The sequence below is a fragment of the Phragmites australis genome, chromosome 2, assembly GCF_958298935.1.
Source record: "Phragmites australis chromosome 2, lpPhrAust1.1, whole genome shotgun sequence".
Lineage (NCBI taxonomy): Eukaryota > Viridiplantae > Streptophyta > Magnoliopsida > Poales > Poaceae > Phragmites > Phragmites australis.
In genome coordinates this window covers 47,784,168-47,800,771 of record NC_084922.1, presented here as the reverse complement: position 1 = coordinate 47,800,771, position 16,604 = coordinate 47,784,168, and the positions used below count along the sequence as shown (strand labels likewise).

Here is a 16,604-nt window from a genome sequence, read left to right as displayed (position 1 = left end):
CACTTTCAGCCTTTGAATAACTTTCATGTACAGCTTCTTTCATTCAAACCTTGAGGGTTGACAACTTTCATATATTCTTCACTCCATCTGTTCTTGATTCTTCATATGATTGATGCGAATCACTCATAGTTTCCCATGGCTTCACACGGTCCATTGTTGCAAAGTCTTCACTCGCTCTTCACCACCGTCTTGGTCCTTTGGCGCCAAGCGATTTGCTTGCCCTTCACCACCGGATAGTCCATCGCAGCTAATTCTTGCTTGCCGTTTACCGTCTTGCCATAGAAAACCACTCTTGTTCTTCACTCTTGGTATACATATGATTTCAATTGAACTTATGCCTTCTTATGGAACCTAACCCTCATCTCACTTTCAAGCACAAAACACATGGATTAGTCCATAAAACCTAATTGACAACTTTTGTACCTTAAGTTACTTGATCTCCACACGTAACTTATTAGCCTTCATGCGTATTGTCAATCTTCATATAGAACCTAACCCCACTCATTTTTAAGCACATAGCACACGGGTTAGTCCATAAAACTCTATTGACATTGTCATACCTTTAGTTACTTCATCTCCACAAATAACTTATTCTTCCAGTGTATTGCCAATCTTATTGAGTTTTTCCTTCTCCTTATGAGCATCACTAAAAGCTGAGTATCACTTAGAGCTCATTCATCTTGATGCATTTTTAATCTCCCTATTCACCTATAGCTCATGCATATCTCTCAGTGCATTACCTATAGAACAACCTACTAACACACTAAACACCATTATTAGTCCATAGGTATTGTCATTAATTACCAAAACTACACATAAGGACTAGATGCACTTTCAACGACTGCGCACAAATTACCGGAAGAGAAGTTAGTTGTGAGACCTCAACTTGGTGGCTTGGTGGCTCATTGTACTTTTAGCCTTGTCTTTATGACTCGATATCTCAAGAGCTGTGACCAAAAAAGACTTAGTGACCAGGAGCATATCATTTCTGAAGCTTTAACATGGATTATGAGTGACATAAATGTCATCGATACCATGAGATAAAAATTATTATGCCAAGTTTGCTCTCTCTCTACCTTATTTATGTTTCTGTATTTACATACTTGCAATTTACCTCCTAGATAGGTTGCAAACTCTTTTGATTGGTAGAGTAGACACAATAGATAAATTAAGAGCACATTTAGATAGAATTTAATATAGGTTTATCTTGTGTAGTTTTTGAAACCGAATAAATTCTAAGTATCCTAATTTACCCCCTCGTAGGACGTCACCGATCCTCACAATTGGTATCAAAGCTAGAGGTCACATTTGCCTTTACAATTGGTGTTAGACCCTCACACCTTTTATAAAGTTTTTCCAATTCAAGTGACATTTGAGGCTTAGTTTTACTGTGATCGGTTAGGCTTCACCGTCTAGTGAGTTATGACGTCCAGAATCAGGATGGATTCCTATAGTGCTCTACTTTTTGATGACACAAATTTCTCATGTTGGAAAGGTCTAATAACTTGTTTTTGCAAGCCTGAGATTTAGATGTTTGGAGAGTCAACGAGGAAGGGATGAAACTTTGTATCACAAACAAGGAAAGACAATCCGATGCTATGGCAAAGAGTATCCTTTTATCATCTCAATGCATCGATGTTTCTAATCATGTTTATTCTCTCACCAATGCATATGATATTTAGACTAGTCTCATTGAAATACATGAATACACAAAGAATGTGCGTAATGAAAAATATCATGTGCTAGTAATTAAGCTCAATAACATCAAATAACTACTCCATGAAAATACTAATGACATGTACTCACGTTCAAATATTGTTGTTAATGAGATCAATGGGCTAGGTTTGACACAAATTAAAATTGATCAAGCGGTGAGAAGAATACTTCAAGCTCTTATTCTAAAATACAAGTTTACAGTCTGTATCATCTACGACAACAATGACATCAAGAAGATAACTCCAAGTCAGGTGCTCGACAATATCACCGCCCATGAGATGACCATGAAAATGGGGGTGAAAGCTTCTTCTTCATCCGACACTAAGAATCTTACTCTCACAAGCAAGCAAGCTCAATACCAACATATAAAGGCAAGGATGATGAGAGAAGAGCAAGAGTCAAGCTCAAGCGAAGATAATAGTGATTAAGATGAAGAGAGCAATAAACAGGATGATCAAAGCACATTAAGTGATGAAAAATTAATCATAAGATCGTCAAGTTTTTCTCAAAGTTAGAGAAGAATATGAAAAAGATAAATACCAAGATTGATCATCCAATCTCAATTGAAAACTTGATCAACACAATTGATCATATCAAGAGAGAGAAGAAGACCAAAAACAAGAGGGGATAAGAGAAAGAGCCAAAGCATTCGCAAATATAGAAAGATGGGTGAGTGATAATAAAGAGTCAAGCTCAAGTGATGAAAGCTTCATCATCCTCCCTTCCGAAAAGCTCTTTCTCAGGGACATCATCACATAAGTCGTTACACAAGCTATCTCACAAGTATCTTATGACAAAAGATATGTATAATAATGTAAGTGATGATGAATCCAATGAGGATTCCCGCTCTCTAAAAGAACTCCTTTATTTGATAAATGAGCAGCAAAGGTCATTAAGAAACAATCTAAGGAATTTAAGAAATTCAATGCTATTAATGATATTCATGCTATATTTGTTTCAAATTATGAACAATTATTGTACAAATTCAATTTGCTAAATGAGGAGCATGAAGAGAGTAAGACTAAATTTAAGTGCATTGAATCTCAAACTAATGTCCCTTTAAAGCAATCTACCTCGATCTTTAATTTTAATCCTAAAATAGATGCTTTTACTTCTTGTGATGATTTAAATGATTTATCTAGCTCATCCATTTGCAATGAGATTTATGTTAAGAATATTATTGTAGAACCACCTAACAATTTAATTGCACAAGAGAATGATGAACTTAAGCAAGTAGTGGAGAAGTTCAAGAAGGACTTGACAAGATTAAATGGCAAAGAACGTGTCCAACCTTCTCAAGATAATTGTGCTACCATAGTGAAGAAGCTTGTAGAGGGGTCAACCGTAACATGCTTCTAATGCCATCAAGAAGACCACAAATCCTTCTAATGCAAGCAAGTCAAGAAGGAAATCAAGAAGAAGAAGAAGATGATGACGAACCTCTCTAACAAGACATCCAACCTCTACACCAAGCCCAACTACAAAGTTAAAACCAAGAGCAACTACTACAAGCTCAAGCAGAAGGACAATTACAAGGTGGTTGCATAAATGGTTAGGAGAAAGGACCAGAGGTGGAACCAACCTATTTGGGTACCAAGGAAGTCATCACCAATATGAAAGGTCTCAATCGGTTTGGGTTCCAAAGAAGACTTGAAGCCCGAGGTGGCTATAGGGATTTGGAGACTTGGCTCACTAAATAGAGTGGAAGTTCAAGCAAAGAAGCCAAATGTACAAGATTGAGTACACTGATGAAGATCCTGGTTATCATATACCCAAATTCTCTTCTAAAGGTAAAAGAGGTAATGGTAGCTAAATTCTTGTTCATGTATTTTATTTTGCATCTAATTCATTTGCCTTGTCTAGGATTGCATATGCATATTTTAATTTATTGCAATACATAGTGTAGGTTTTCATATGGTATGTTGCTTGCGTTTCTCTCTAACTCATGAGCAATCTACATGGCTTATTAGTAGTAGGTCCCTTACATGTCATATCTCTCATTTGATATATTTATGTATGATGAGTCCAATCTATAGGATAGATTCCCTATTATTATCAATAACGATTGCATATATCTCATAAGTATTCAACACTTGTATGCACATATTTAGAGGGAATATATCCTATGGGTTGTGATTTTGAGACTAACATGTGTTTCAAGTAATATCTTTTATATTCTGATGGAGTGATCAATAAGTCCTCAAAGATATACAATATTTAAAGGCTTCAATTGATATCGTTGTCAATTCACTTATTCATTTAAGCTACCTCAATGCATAATATGGCTTAAACTTTCATCTTGACATATTTTCTAGTTGTGTATATGTCTCTCTCTTATCATATATATACAAACATATATGGGGAGTTTAAATCATATTATGTGAGTTTCATGAATTATGATCCGTGTGCTTTCATTTCAATTGGTACCAAATTCTTGAAATATTATCCCTATAAGTGGTATACCTTCCATTGGTATCATTTGATTGGATCATGATTTATGAAGCGCTCTCTCATGTACTCTAACGCTCTTCCTCGAGTTCACATTGTGTTTGTAGTCCTTTTCAAGATTATTGACAAAGATGAGAAGTTTAACTATCAAAACAAGATGCATGACTAGTGAAGAACAAGCAAGATGCCAATGTTGACAAAGGGAGAGTCATCTACATTTTGTATCAAAAGTATGCAATGAATAAGTTCTTGTATAGGTCGATTAACGAAGATAGTAACAATGGAGAAAGGGGGAGTCATAACAAAAAGGGACTAAGTGGTAAGAAAATGCATCCAAATAATATTCTAAGACTTTAGTCTCTACAATTGGTACCATTTATTATTTATCACTTGTTTTGGTTGTGTTGTAATCAATCACCAAAAAGGGGAGATTGTAGCAAAAATAAACATATTAGGCTATGATTGTGATTTTGGTCATTAATGATAATATAGTCATTGGGACTAATATCTTTGTCAAGAATATATAATTAGTAGGTATCATAGATGCAATAAATGAAGAATCACTGAAGTTGAGACAAAGTTTGATTAAATTGGAAAAGTCCTAGAAAGATTTGCGTCACTAGATGATCCGACGCAGAGAAGTTTGTACACGTTGGAGTATTTTGTCAATGAAGTTCAATGAAGATTACACTCACTGGAAGGTCTGGCGATACCCTGATGAACACGCTGGAGCAATTCTGACAGAGGGTGAGGAATGCCTCACCAGATGGTCTGGTGCTAGGCACTGAGTAACACCAGAATGTTTTGATTTCGGGCAGAAGAAGAGTAACACACCGGAAGGTCCAACGCTTAAACTGAAAAACAAAGATGATGTTTTCAATGGGTTTTAATGGTTGTATATGGTGCAGCTCAAAATGAGCACAAAAATGTCTTTTTGACTGAATTAGTTCATTCCTGTCGTATAAAGTTGTTACCTATTATGGTTGGTGGGGACTTCAACATTATTAGAAACACAGGAAAAAAAATGATCAGTATGATAATAAATGGCCTTTTTTTCAATGCTATTATTAATGGCTTGGATTTGAGAGAGCTTGAGTTAACATGACAAAAATATACTTGGACCAATATGAGAGAAATCTCTACTTATGAGAAGTTAGATAGGATTTTGGTTAACACCAATTGGGAGCTCAAATTTTCTAGATTCATAGTTCAAGCATTGACAAGAGAAATTTCGGATCATAAACTGTTGCATCTAAACACGAGGAATTCATCTTGTAGAGCTAACCAACATATGTTTAAATTTGAACTTGGTTGGTTGACTCGAGATGGTTTTTTTTGAGTTGTTAGTGGATATATGGCAGAAAGAAACTAGGGGGGGGGGGGGCTACTCTTCTTCAAAAATGGCAAAATAAAATTAGAAGATTAAGGCAACTTTTGAGGGGATGGGCTAAAAATGTCAATGGTACATATAGAAAGGAAAAGAAAGAACTAATTACAAAGATATAAGAGTTGGACAAAAAGACAGAATAAATGAAGCTACATCAAAATGAGATAGGTTTAAACCATTGCCTAAAGGAAAGACTATTGCATTTGTTAAGAGAGGAAGAGATTAGATGGTACTAAAGATCTAAGACAACATAGTTGCTTCAAGGAGATGATAACATAAAGTATTTTCAGTTGGTGGCATATTGTAAATATAGAAAAAAATGCATCTTTCAACTCAAACATGGGGATCAAACCATCTAGGGAGAGGAAACACTAAAAGAATATATCACCCAATATTATAAAGGTTTATTTGGACCTCCTAAGGAAAGTGATTTTTCTTTAGTAGAAACCCAGATGGATGATATTTCGTAAGTTTCAGAGATGATAACGAGATGTTAGTGGAACCTTTTACAGAGACAGAGGTAAAAGAGGCTATTTTCCAGATGAAACACAACAAGGCGCCAGGTCCACACGGATTCCCGATCGAATTTTATCAGGTCTTTTGAAACATCATAAAAGATGACATCATGGCCCTATTTAAGGAGTTCCACAATGGCACTTTGCCACTTTATAGTTTAAACTTTGGTGTTATCACTTTGCTATCTAAACAAAACGAGGCCACACATATCAAGCAATTCCGTCCAATATGTTTACTCAATGTTAGTTTCAAAATCTTTACTAAAGTTCAGGTTAACAGGATAATAGGAGTAGCGGATGAGGTGATAAGACCAATGCAAACGACATTTATGCCCGGAAGAAATATTATGGAAGGGGTAGTTATCTTGCATGAAACAATACATGAGATATATAGGAAAATGCTCAGTGAAGTAGTACTTAAACTAGACTTTAAAAAGGTGTATGATAAGGTAAAATGGTCTTTCCTTCAACAAGCATTATGAATGAAAGGGTTTTCAACAAAGTGGTGCAGATAGATATAACATTTTTTTTTCGAGAGGTAGTGTTAGAATTAAGGTCAATGGTGATGTGGGAAGATTCTTTCAAAGAAAGGGCTCAGACAAGGAGATCCACTTTTACCAATTCTTTTCAATTTAGTTGTAGATATGTTAGCTATACCTATAGTATGAGCCAAGGAAGATGGTCACGTTGAGGGAGTTGTTCCACATCTGGTAGATGGTGGCCTCTACATATCACAATATGCATATGATACTATTCTATTTATGGATCATAATATCGAAAAGGCTCTTAACAAGAAGCTGGTGCTTTGTGCCTTTGAGCAATTGTCTGGCCTAAATATTAATTTTTATAAAAGTGAATTATTCTGCTATGGAGAAGTGAAGGAATGTGAAGAACAATATTCTCAACTTTTTGGATGTCGGATTGGTGAGGTTCCATTCCGGTATTTAGGAATCCCCATGAGCCATAGGAAATTAAGTAACAAAGACTGAAAAGGGGTGAAGGAATGTTTTGAAAAGAAATTAAGCGGTTGGAAAGGAAAACACATGTCATGTGGAGGCAGACTGATCTTAATCAATTCTGTTTTGAGTAGTTTGACAATGTTTATGCTTTCCTTCTTTGAGGTGCCAAAAGGAATCTTAAATAAATTGGATTATTACCGGTCCAGGTTTTTCTGGCAGGGTGATGAGCATAAAAAAATACAGACTAGGAAACTGGAACATGCTATGTAGACCTAAAGAACAAAGAGGTCTAGGAATACAATATCTTGCTATTCAAAATAAATGTCTACTTAGTAAATGATTATTTAAATTCATTAATGAAGAGTAAGTATGGCAGTGCCTACTAAGGAAAAGGTATCTAGGTACCAAGACAATTGCTTCAGGTGGAAAAGAAGATAGGAGATTCGCATTTCTGGTCAGTTTTAATGAATGTCAAAACACTCTTTCTATCTTTTGGGAAATTCGAAGTACAGAGTTGAACACAAATTAGATTCTGGAAAGATAAATGGCTTGGTTCAAGTACACTAAGTGAGCAAATTACAGTATTATATAATATAGTTTATAGAAAACATGCCACTACATTGGAAATGTTAAACTCAGATCCCCTAAATGTCTCTTTTAGATGTGCATTAGTTGGAAACAAATTAATAGCCTTGCATAATTTAGTGGCAAAATTGATCATGTTCAGCTTGACGAAAACTCGGACATTTTCAGGTGGTCATTAAAGGAGAATGGGCAATTTTCAGTCCAATTGATGTATATGGCTGTTATAAATGAGAACATTGTAGACTATAACAGATATATGTGGAAATTAAAAATCCTTCTAAAAGTCAATATTTTTTTTTGGTTTCTATACAAAGGTGTAGTCCTTACAAAATATAATCTTACTAAAAGAAATTGGCATGTGTCGGTGGATGAACACCGCAAGCAGGAATCCTGAGGGACCCCCATTGAGATTCGGCCGGGGGTTGATTCTGGATCTACCTCGTACGTGGCGTTAATGCGAATGTATGGAATCTAGGCGGGACGAATGATCGTCAGCTAGTAGGAGTAAATGCACAAGGGATTTAGACAGGTTCGGGCCGTACGGAGGCGTAATACCCTACTCCTGTGTGTCTGATGTGCTATTAATGCTCTTGGAATACCTTTCTCTGGATCTCTATGTTACAAGGTTTTTTTTGTCTATCTATCAAGTCTTGAGCTTCGGTCTTCAAGTAGCTTCTCACTTCTCTTAGCCTCTCCTTCTACGAAGTGCTCCCCCCTTTTATCCTATCGGGGGGAGGCTTGGCGTGCCCAGATCGGGGGCACAAGTTTCCGTAAGCTATAAATAGAAAGCAACAATTATGGGTCTACAGTTTGATGTTACAGGGGTTGAAAATGCACCCTTCGGTCAGTCCCGTCGGTCTTTACGCCCCAACTTTAGCGGGCGCAGAGGGGGCCCACCGGCCAGCCACTGAATATCCCCGCATGCCCATCCAGTCAGAGTAATTCTGACACGATCTGATGCGGCAGGGAGATAGGCGATACGCCTCGAGCCCATCGACGATATCTTCAAGCCGTCTTCCTTTATGGGCCCCGCGGGGTGACGTGCAATGGGACCCGTCGCATTAATTGTCTTCACGCCTTCCTGCCAGGCGGTGGCAGGGACTGACGTACTCAGTACAACAGACGTGAGGGGAGTGGTTGGATGTGACCGGCTACGCTCCCCCTTAAATGCAGCATGGGGCTTCCCACCGATTGACACCTCACTGTGGAGCCCTTACGGGGTCTACCGGTAAGGGGTTTCTTATGTCCTCGAGGAACCCTGGGTACTCGGAGACCAACTGTTCTTGGCCCCGAGCACCCCCTCCCGGGCCTGGCTCTTCTCGGGTTCTCGAGGAACTCTGGGTACTCGGGGACCAACTATTCTTGGCCCTGAGCATCCCCTCCCGGACTTGGCTCTTCTCGGGTCCTCGGGGAACTATGGGTACTCGGGGACCAACTGTTCTTGGCCCCGAGCACCCCCTCCCGGATTTGGCTTTTCTCGGGCCCTCGGGGAGATGGTCCCCGAGGGATGGCGCCACGTGGCACTATGTTGTCCTGGCCTCGGGACTCAGGAACCCCGGTTCCCATATCACCGACAGCATGACAATGAAAAATATTGTTTTTTAATGAGAACGAAACAATTCAATATTTATTCTTTGACTGCAATCTTGCTAAGTTTATTTGGAGAATGCTAGAGATAGCTTTCGGTGTGCATCTTCCTCGTAATATTCCTAGTATGTTTGGAACATGGCTTAGAGGAATAGGAACAAGATTGAAAAAACAATTTATGGTGGGAGCTAGTGCTATTTGTTGGGAATTTGGCTGAGCCAAAATGATGTGATTTTTGATTAAAAAATTCATTCTTCTATAGAGGTTGTCTTCAGGCTAAGCATTGGAAGGGATTTTGGATATTGTTGCAAAATGAGGAAGGTAGGATAAAAATGTGCACCGCATGCCGTGTGTTGGAGACGACTATAATGAAGATCTTCGCCATGCATGGGTTACATTCTAATAATAGATTGTGTCTTTAATGATGAATACTTGTTCGTTTAAATCTCTTTGTAGGAGTGTGTGATGGCTATATGGTAGATGGTTATTCACATCATAGCCAATATGTTTGTAATAATTATCGGTTATATACATCGAAAGATGTAGAGACCAAGATGCTTTCATTTGGTTGATGAAATAGAACTCCTATCTTAGAAAAAGTACCCTAATTTCATGATCATATATGTCAACCGTGGCATGTTTGATTGATTTTTTACTGTGCTAATTGATTTTCTACGTTTAAAGAACAATATGATTGAAGATATGATAGATTTTGCGAGAAGTTATTTTGGAAAACATCTTGGGTGTATAGCAGTCAGCAGATACATGGCCCTGGACAATTATGTGTTGTTTTCATTCTGGGTGTGTAAAGGAGAAGATGGGTTGCATTGTGCACTAAACAATGGAAACCAGGCAACCATTGTGAGATACTTCTCGGCACTGTAAAGGAAGCAGGAGGATCGGTCATATGAAAAGTGAACGCGCTGATATGACACTAATGAATATCAAAACATCCAGCCATACTGATGGAAATTTTGAACAAGAACAATCAGGCTATCATATTCTTTATAATTATGTCATTACATATAGGTTTTCTCTACTACTCTCCAGTGCATTAACATATTTGCTCCGTCTTCCCTCATCGTCCGAAACTTCATAACCCATCTATAGGGCTATCCCATATAGCGTTACTACTTCAAGCTCACTTCGAATTTTACGTATTATACAACGACCTGAAGAACTAAACTATCTTATGCTATCTAACATCACTCTCCTCTCGTGGTTCCACCCTTTTCCATGTTTCATCTTAGCTAACGACGCGCCGAGGGTGTGCCCCAGGGCTTTCCATTCCAGGTTCTAGCAAACTATTAGTACTAGTGGAGTTTCTACAGGTTTCTTATTTTAATCCTATAGCAGCAAAGGCATATGTATTCTTCAGAGCAAGATACAAAGGAAAATTTGCATGAGGCCTAACCTTATACTGAAATTTCTTAGAAGGGATTCTTCGAGATTCCTATGTATTGAGTCATTCCAAAGGAATTTTGTAGGGACTAGAGGAGACCAATACTCTCCAAATTCAACTTGCATCTCAGAAGCGCACACCACAAGCGTCTAAAGAAGGTATAACACTCTTCACAAAAATTCAACTTCCACCTCGAAAGAAGGTTTAACTTGATGGATATCAAATTCGACTTGCATCAACATCAGCCCATAGAAACCACCAAAGTGGGAACATAATTTAAAAGCATATACATTACATAACCACACCTTGTTATATAAGTAATCGCACAAGCTATTAAATTAGTAGATGAACTAGAGCTATCATGTTTTAAGTAGTATTATTTGCAGATTGGACTTGAGGCGTGTTGGTGTAGGACAGATATCCTCCGATGAAGTGGGAAAACACCTATTCTTTAATTGTCACTTCGCTGGATCGGTTTGGCCCATTATCAAAATTGTCCTTGGTATAAGTACACCTATAAGTATTAATCATGTGATGGGTGATTAACAAATGGGAGTAGGGCATGAGCATAAAAGGAAAATATTTGTTAGCGTAGCTGCTTTATGTTATGTTATATGACTATATCGTAATGATATTATTTTTTATAAAAGAACAATTATATATTTTTTGCAGATATTATTTAAGGGCACATACTAGCTAAGACATTTAACTCTGTTGCAAAAATTGGAAGAGAGGGAAGAGTTGCGAAAAACATACCATGAAGGTTGTGGCTATGAAAATATTCGTCAGGAATAGATGGCGATTTGATAATAGCCTATGTGGTGGATGACATTTCAAATATAATGTAGCTTGTTATGTTTATTCTTTTTACATTCCAACGTGACGCTGCAATGATGTAATAATGAACTAGACTAGGTGTATTGTTATGATGCAGAGGTTTTAAACTCTTTTCCATTATTAAAAAATGAAGTGGGAAAACGAAAGAAAAACAACGGCCGCATGTATGGTGAGGGGAAGATCGAGCGATTGACCATACAAGCCGTGAGATCCCAGTTATAATTCGGGTATATTTTGGTATGCTCATGGCGGCTCATCAGCAGCATTTCTTAAGATCTTATTGCCAACAAACACATATAAAGAAACGATAGAAATCTAATAAAAAACCGAGCAGCTTGGAGAAGTAGGACGAACAAAATCCTAGTGGGAAGCGACTGGGAACTCCGGGATTTGATCGGTAGGAATATGTGATGACGGAATACGCAACTTAATGAGAGGCGAAGAATAAGTACCAACTTAACCTGGAGAATTACTTGGAAAGGATCGGTAACGATTGCTGCTAAGCATGTCCCAATCCTGAAATCAAAGCACAGCTTCTTGGTTGGTTCCCCGTTATCTTGGCCATGACATCGTTATCAGAATTTCTTTTAATTTGATGAAATACAGCTGCACTAGTATACTACCCTTTTTTCATATGAAATACTAATGTAATACTGGCATTTAAAGTATTTTTGTTGTAGGCAGGGGTCCTTTTTCCTGGAAAAGAAAGCAAATAGACGAACAATTTTGTGAGCCGTGCCGGATCGTCGGAGTCCAATGTTCCCAAGCAACAAAATATACGGTGACGCACTTGCGACATGTCATCCGACGAACCAAATCGAGCCGTGCAATTCAATCCCATCAGCAGCCGCCGGCAGTTGAGACGGACGAGTAGCAATCCAACAAATCGGGGTAAGCTCTGTCGTGTGTTTGCCTGCTCTGTTTCGAGCATTGCTTTCGTTACATGGTCGGTCACTAGCTGTACACTGTCTCTGTCCGAACGGAACGAAATGACAAAGAATTCTTTTGTGATCTGCCTCCTATGATGATCAAGTTTAGCTAATCGATCTGTGCAGAAGAAATTAATGAAAAAAACGACCTTAAATCCTCCAAAAAAAATTGTCCAAGAGGATCAGTGGCCGCTGGTTGATTCGATCAGATTAGTCCGAGGGTCTGCACCAAGCCGCCCATCTGCAGAGCCGCGTCCTGCCACGGCACCGCGCCGGCGCGCTGCCGCCCCACGAACTCCATCACCTTGGCGAGCACGCCGCCGTCGTGCAGCTGCTCTGGTCTGGATGCAGACGGCTGCGGCGTCTTGTTGCCGTTCTTGAGCAATGCGACGTACGTGCCGAGGTCGTGCACGCTCGCCAGGTCGCTGACCTTGATGAAGTCCAGGGCGAGCTCCACGCCGACGTGGGTGTAGCAGGACGCGCGCCACGGGCGGAGCACCCCCGTGGTGGCCTCGTTGAGGAAGATGCCCGGGAGCTTGGTGATCGGGTCGTGGACGTTGGCCACTCGCAGTGCCTTCACGCCGAGCTCGTCGCACCGGGCCTTGAACGCGGCGTTCCCGACCCTCGGCCCGCCGAATGAGAACACGGTTACCAGGGAGCCGCGGTTGAGGCCGAGCTCGGCGAGGTCGTACGCGAAGAGCAGAGCGAGTGCGCTGCCCATGCTGTGGCCGGCCAGGGTCACGCTGACGTCCTCGCCGGGGTGGTCCTTGGAGCACGACTCGAGGAGGCGGGACACCTCGCGGAGGAGCTGCTCCCGGCAGCTACCCGCGCCGCCGAAGCGGCACGTCTTGTCGGCGGAGGTGTAGAGGCTGAGGAAGCCCGACTCGACCTTGACGTCCTGGCGCGGGTCGCAGGGGTCGAGGCGCGCCGGCTCGAGCGAGCTCATGAGGTTGGCCATCCACTCGGCGGGCGTGACGGTGCCGCGGAACGAGACGAGCACGTCGCGCCTGCCCAGGCGCCGGGTCATCTCGTCGGTTGACACGGCGACGTAGCCGATCCACCGTCCCCGCCCGCTGGTGGACGGTTCCATGGTCGGCACGGTGACGTCCGGCGCCGCGTAGATGTACCTCGTGACCTCGTACCCCGCGCCGGCCATGCCCACCTCCTCCAGCATCCGCTCCTTGCCGTACTTGCAGTTAAGGTACCGCCGCGACGCCGGGTCGAGGTCGAACGCCTTGTAGCAGGCGTTCACCAGCTCGCCGTACCGTGCCACCTCGCTCCGCAGCACAGGGTGCACCACCGGCTTCAGCAGCCCCTCCCAATCGTCGCACCCCTGAACCTGCCTCCACATGCCCGCCACGGTTGACGACCCCGTCCTCCGGGCCCCGCGCCTCGTCACTCCCGCACCCTCAACCGGCACGCACGCCGCCGCCACCGTCACCGCGGAGGCACTTCCACTTGCCGCGGCTGCCGCGCAGCGCACGCGGTAGCGGGACGCGCGCGGGGTCGTCGCAACCCCGCATTGCGGATAGATCGCTGCCATTGCTGCTGCTTTGGTGGCTGCCAAGGCCATGAGCTAGCTACGCGCGGTGAGGCGGTGGGAACGCGAAGACCATAGATGGCGCAAGGAGAAAGATGGAAGAGTGTTGCATGGAGGCGCGCAGGGGAGGCTTATAAAGAGCGCGCGAATTTCACTTGGGGTGGCTTGCACGCATGTCTCAATCCTTCCATCCATCCCACGCACAGTGTCGCTGCTACAGTGGAGTCGAAGCCGCGCTGGGGACTGCGGGGCGGGACGGAAGCCTGCGGCCGCGCGCTTTTGGCAATGACTTGTTGGGAGGAGGCAGCACCGCGACCTGCCCTCGCCAAGTTGCCTGGCATAATTGCGAATGGATATGCAAAACAAATGACAAATTGCGATCAGGCAGAGTTATCGACTGCTGGAGAGACAAAAAATAAAGTGATGGGATGATGTTTTTCATTTGGAATGAAAAAGGCTGGGAAAAGGCAGGGCTGCATGCTTGGTTTGGCAAGTGATTGACTGGGAGACGAACTGCACGCACGGCCTGATGATTCTGAATTTCTGAGATGTTTCTTTATCCTTTGGGTTTGGTTGGGGTTGGTCCAGGAGCTGATGATTCCGGAGGTTGGCTGCAGTCAGAGGTCATGACCAGAGTCTACAGACCAGGGGGGATGGAATCTCAGAATTGTTGGATCCTGCCCTCCTCAAGTGCGAGCAGAGCGGAACAGAGCCGAGCAGAGCAGCAGGGGTTTTTTTTTTTTATGGAAATATGCCTTTACGGGCTATAGCTCTGGATTAGTCTAGGATCCACCGTACAGGAAATTGCAGTTTACAAAAGGGTCAATTACAAAGCTGCAAATTATAATCCGGACCTTATAACTATTGAAAAGGAGATAAAAGAAAATACAAATTACAACAAAGTCCTCATTTATCCTCAACGTACGACACCAACAGTGAGAAAGAAGACCAAGCTGACGCTGCATAGTGAGGAAAAGAAAGCAAAAGCGATTCCCGTATAGGTTCGCCGGAACCGCCTAGGATGTCGCGGGAGCTACTTCTCTAGCAGACTTGAGAAACCCTTTTACAGGCGGCGACGACTGATCCAATCCATGAGAGCAAAGAGGCCTCCAATGCTCATAAAGAGCGAAGGCTGTAAATGCTCGCTCGGGATTAGCAACAGTAATAAACACCAATGATCTACCTAACATAGAAGCAAACCACTGAGCTTTACAGATGCTGTTGACAATAGCAATAACAACCTTAACTAAACCTTGAAACTGGGTACGATGAAATCCGAAGATCCAGAGCAGACAAAGAGAGAGGAGGGGGGGACCACGTACGCCAGGGAGAATTCCGATAGCGGAATCAAAAGACATATTGCCTACACCCTTAAAGAAGAGCAGATGAGACAATTCTTACAAACTCCGGCGGCCAACAACGAACAAATCACCGGCAACAGCAGCGATGGGTGGCACAGGGAGGGGAGAAAGGTCCATAGAACCAAAAAAACTATAGATCTACTCATAGCTGTACATGTATGGATCCCTCACCTGTCAGATCGTTGGCAGATAGTCGGAGAAGGTGGAGAGGGGCCGGATTCTACCGGAGCGGGGAGAAAGTTGGAAATTACCGCTGGTACTGTAGCAAGAAAGTAGGATCTAGAGTACCACTTGAGCAGCAGATTTAGCTGGTGTTTTTGTCTCCTCTACTACATTGATTTCATTTTGCCTAGAATGCACAAGATATCCCCTTTCTACAAGGGAAAAGAGTACTACTACAATAAGAGCTAACCGTTTTCACATACGAAAGTCAGATCTTGAGAATTATAAACTGACGTGAGGTACGATTACCATAGATGTACAATGAGCAGACGGTGTTTTGTGGAGAGTAGGGATGGCTATCGGGTGCCATAAGTATGGATAGTACTCACTTATATCTGTATCTGTCAGTTTTTTATTCGTCTGTTGGTATACTAAAGACAGTAGGAGAAGAGAAGCTCCCAAACCTATTACCTACGGGTACCCGTTATCTATGAATATATCTGTTTACCCGCTAGTAAACCATACTAGTCTGACAATATTTAAAGAAAATTTTCCTCAATTCATAAAAGACAAATTAACAATGTCCTATTTGCTTCTATGATCAAATAAAGAAATCACTAATGCATGCAATAAGGACTTATGGTTTGCACTCAGTTCAACATTTACTTCAGAAACACCTTATAAATTGTATGAAAAAAATTATAAGTGCAGTCAGAGTGTGTGCTGAACTAATGACTGATAAACCATTTCTATCATCTTATACCCATCTCACATGCCACTATTAATTCAGCTTAGCTTAATGTGCAGTTGAGGATTAAGTTGATCCAGCTGTCAGACTTATTTTCCGAGTAAACGAATTTTGTGGGTATAAATAAGTCTTACCAATACTCATACCCGTTTACTCGTCAGTAGTATTTTTTCCCATGAACAGCCTATAAATATCAAATGCTACTTATACCTTATCCTATTTAGATATTTATCCACGGATAAATAGGTAATAGGACTAAATTGCCATCCGTTGTGGAGAGGCAGTCAGGAACTTTCTGAAAACTGCTGGATTTACTGGGTAAGTGGCAGAATGCCCCCCATTGGGTTAGTAGGACGCAGGCAGACAGATTGACGTAGCTTATGCTTACAGTGTAAACGCGTCAGTCTATGTATTCAGCCAAATGACCG

General features: G+C 41.7%; 1 protein-coding gene across 1 annotated transcript; it reads right to left on the bottom strand.

Moving 5' to 3' along the window:
* Positions 1 to 12,186: 12,186 nt before the first annotated feature.
* Positions 12,187 to 13,908, bottom strand: LOC133908289 (phospholipase A1 EG1, chloroplastic/mitochondrial-like). The gene has a single exon (XM_062350282.1). It carries the CDS (start codon positions 13,906 to 13,908, stop codon positions 12,571 to 12,573), a length of 1,338 nt encoding a protein of 445 aa, XP_062206266.1. The 3' UTR covers positions 12,187 to 12,570.
* Between the last annotated feature and the right edge of the window lie 2,696 nt (positions 13,909 to 16,604).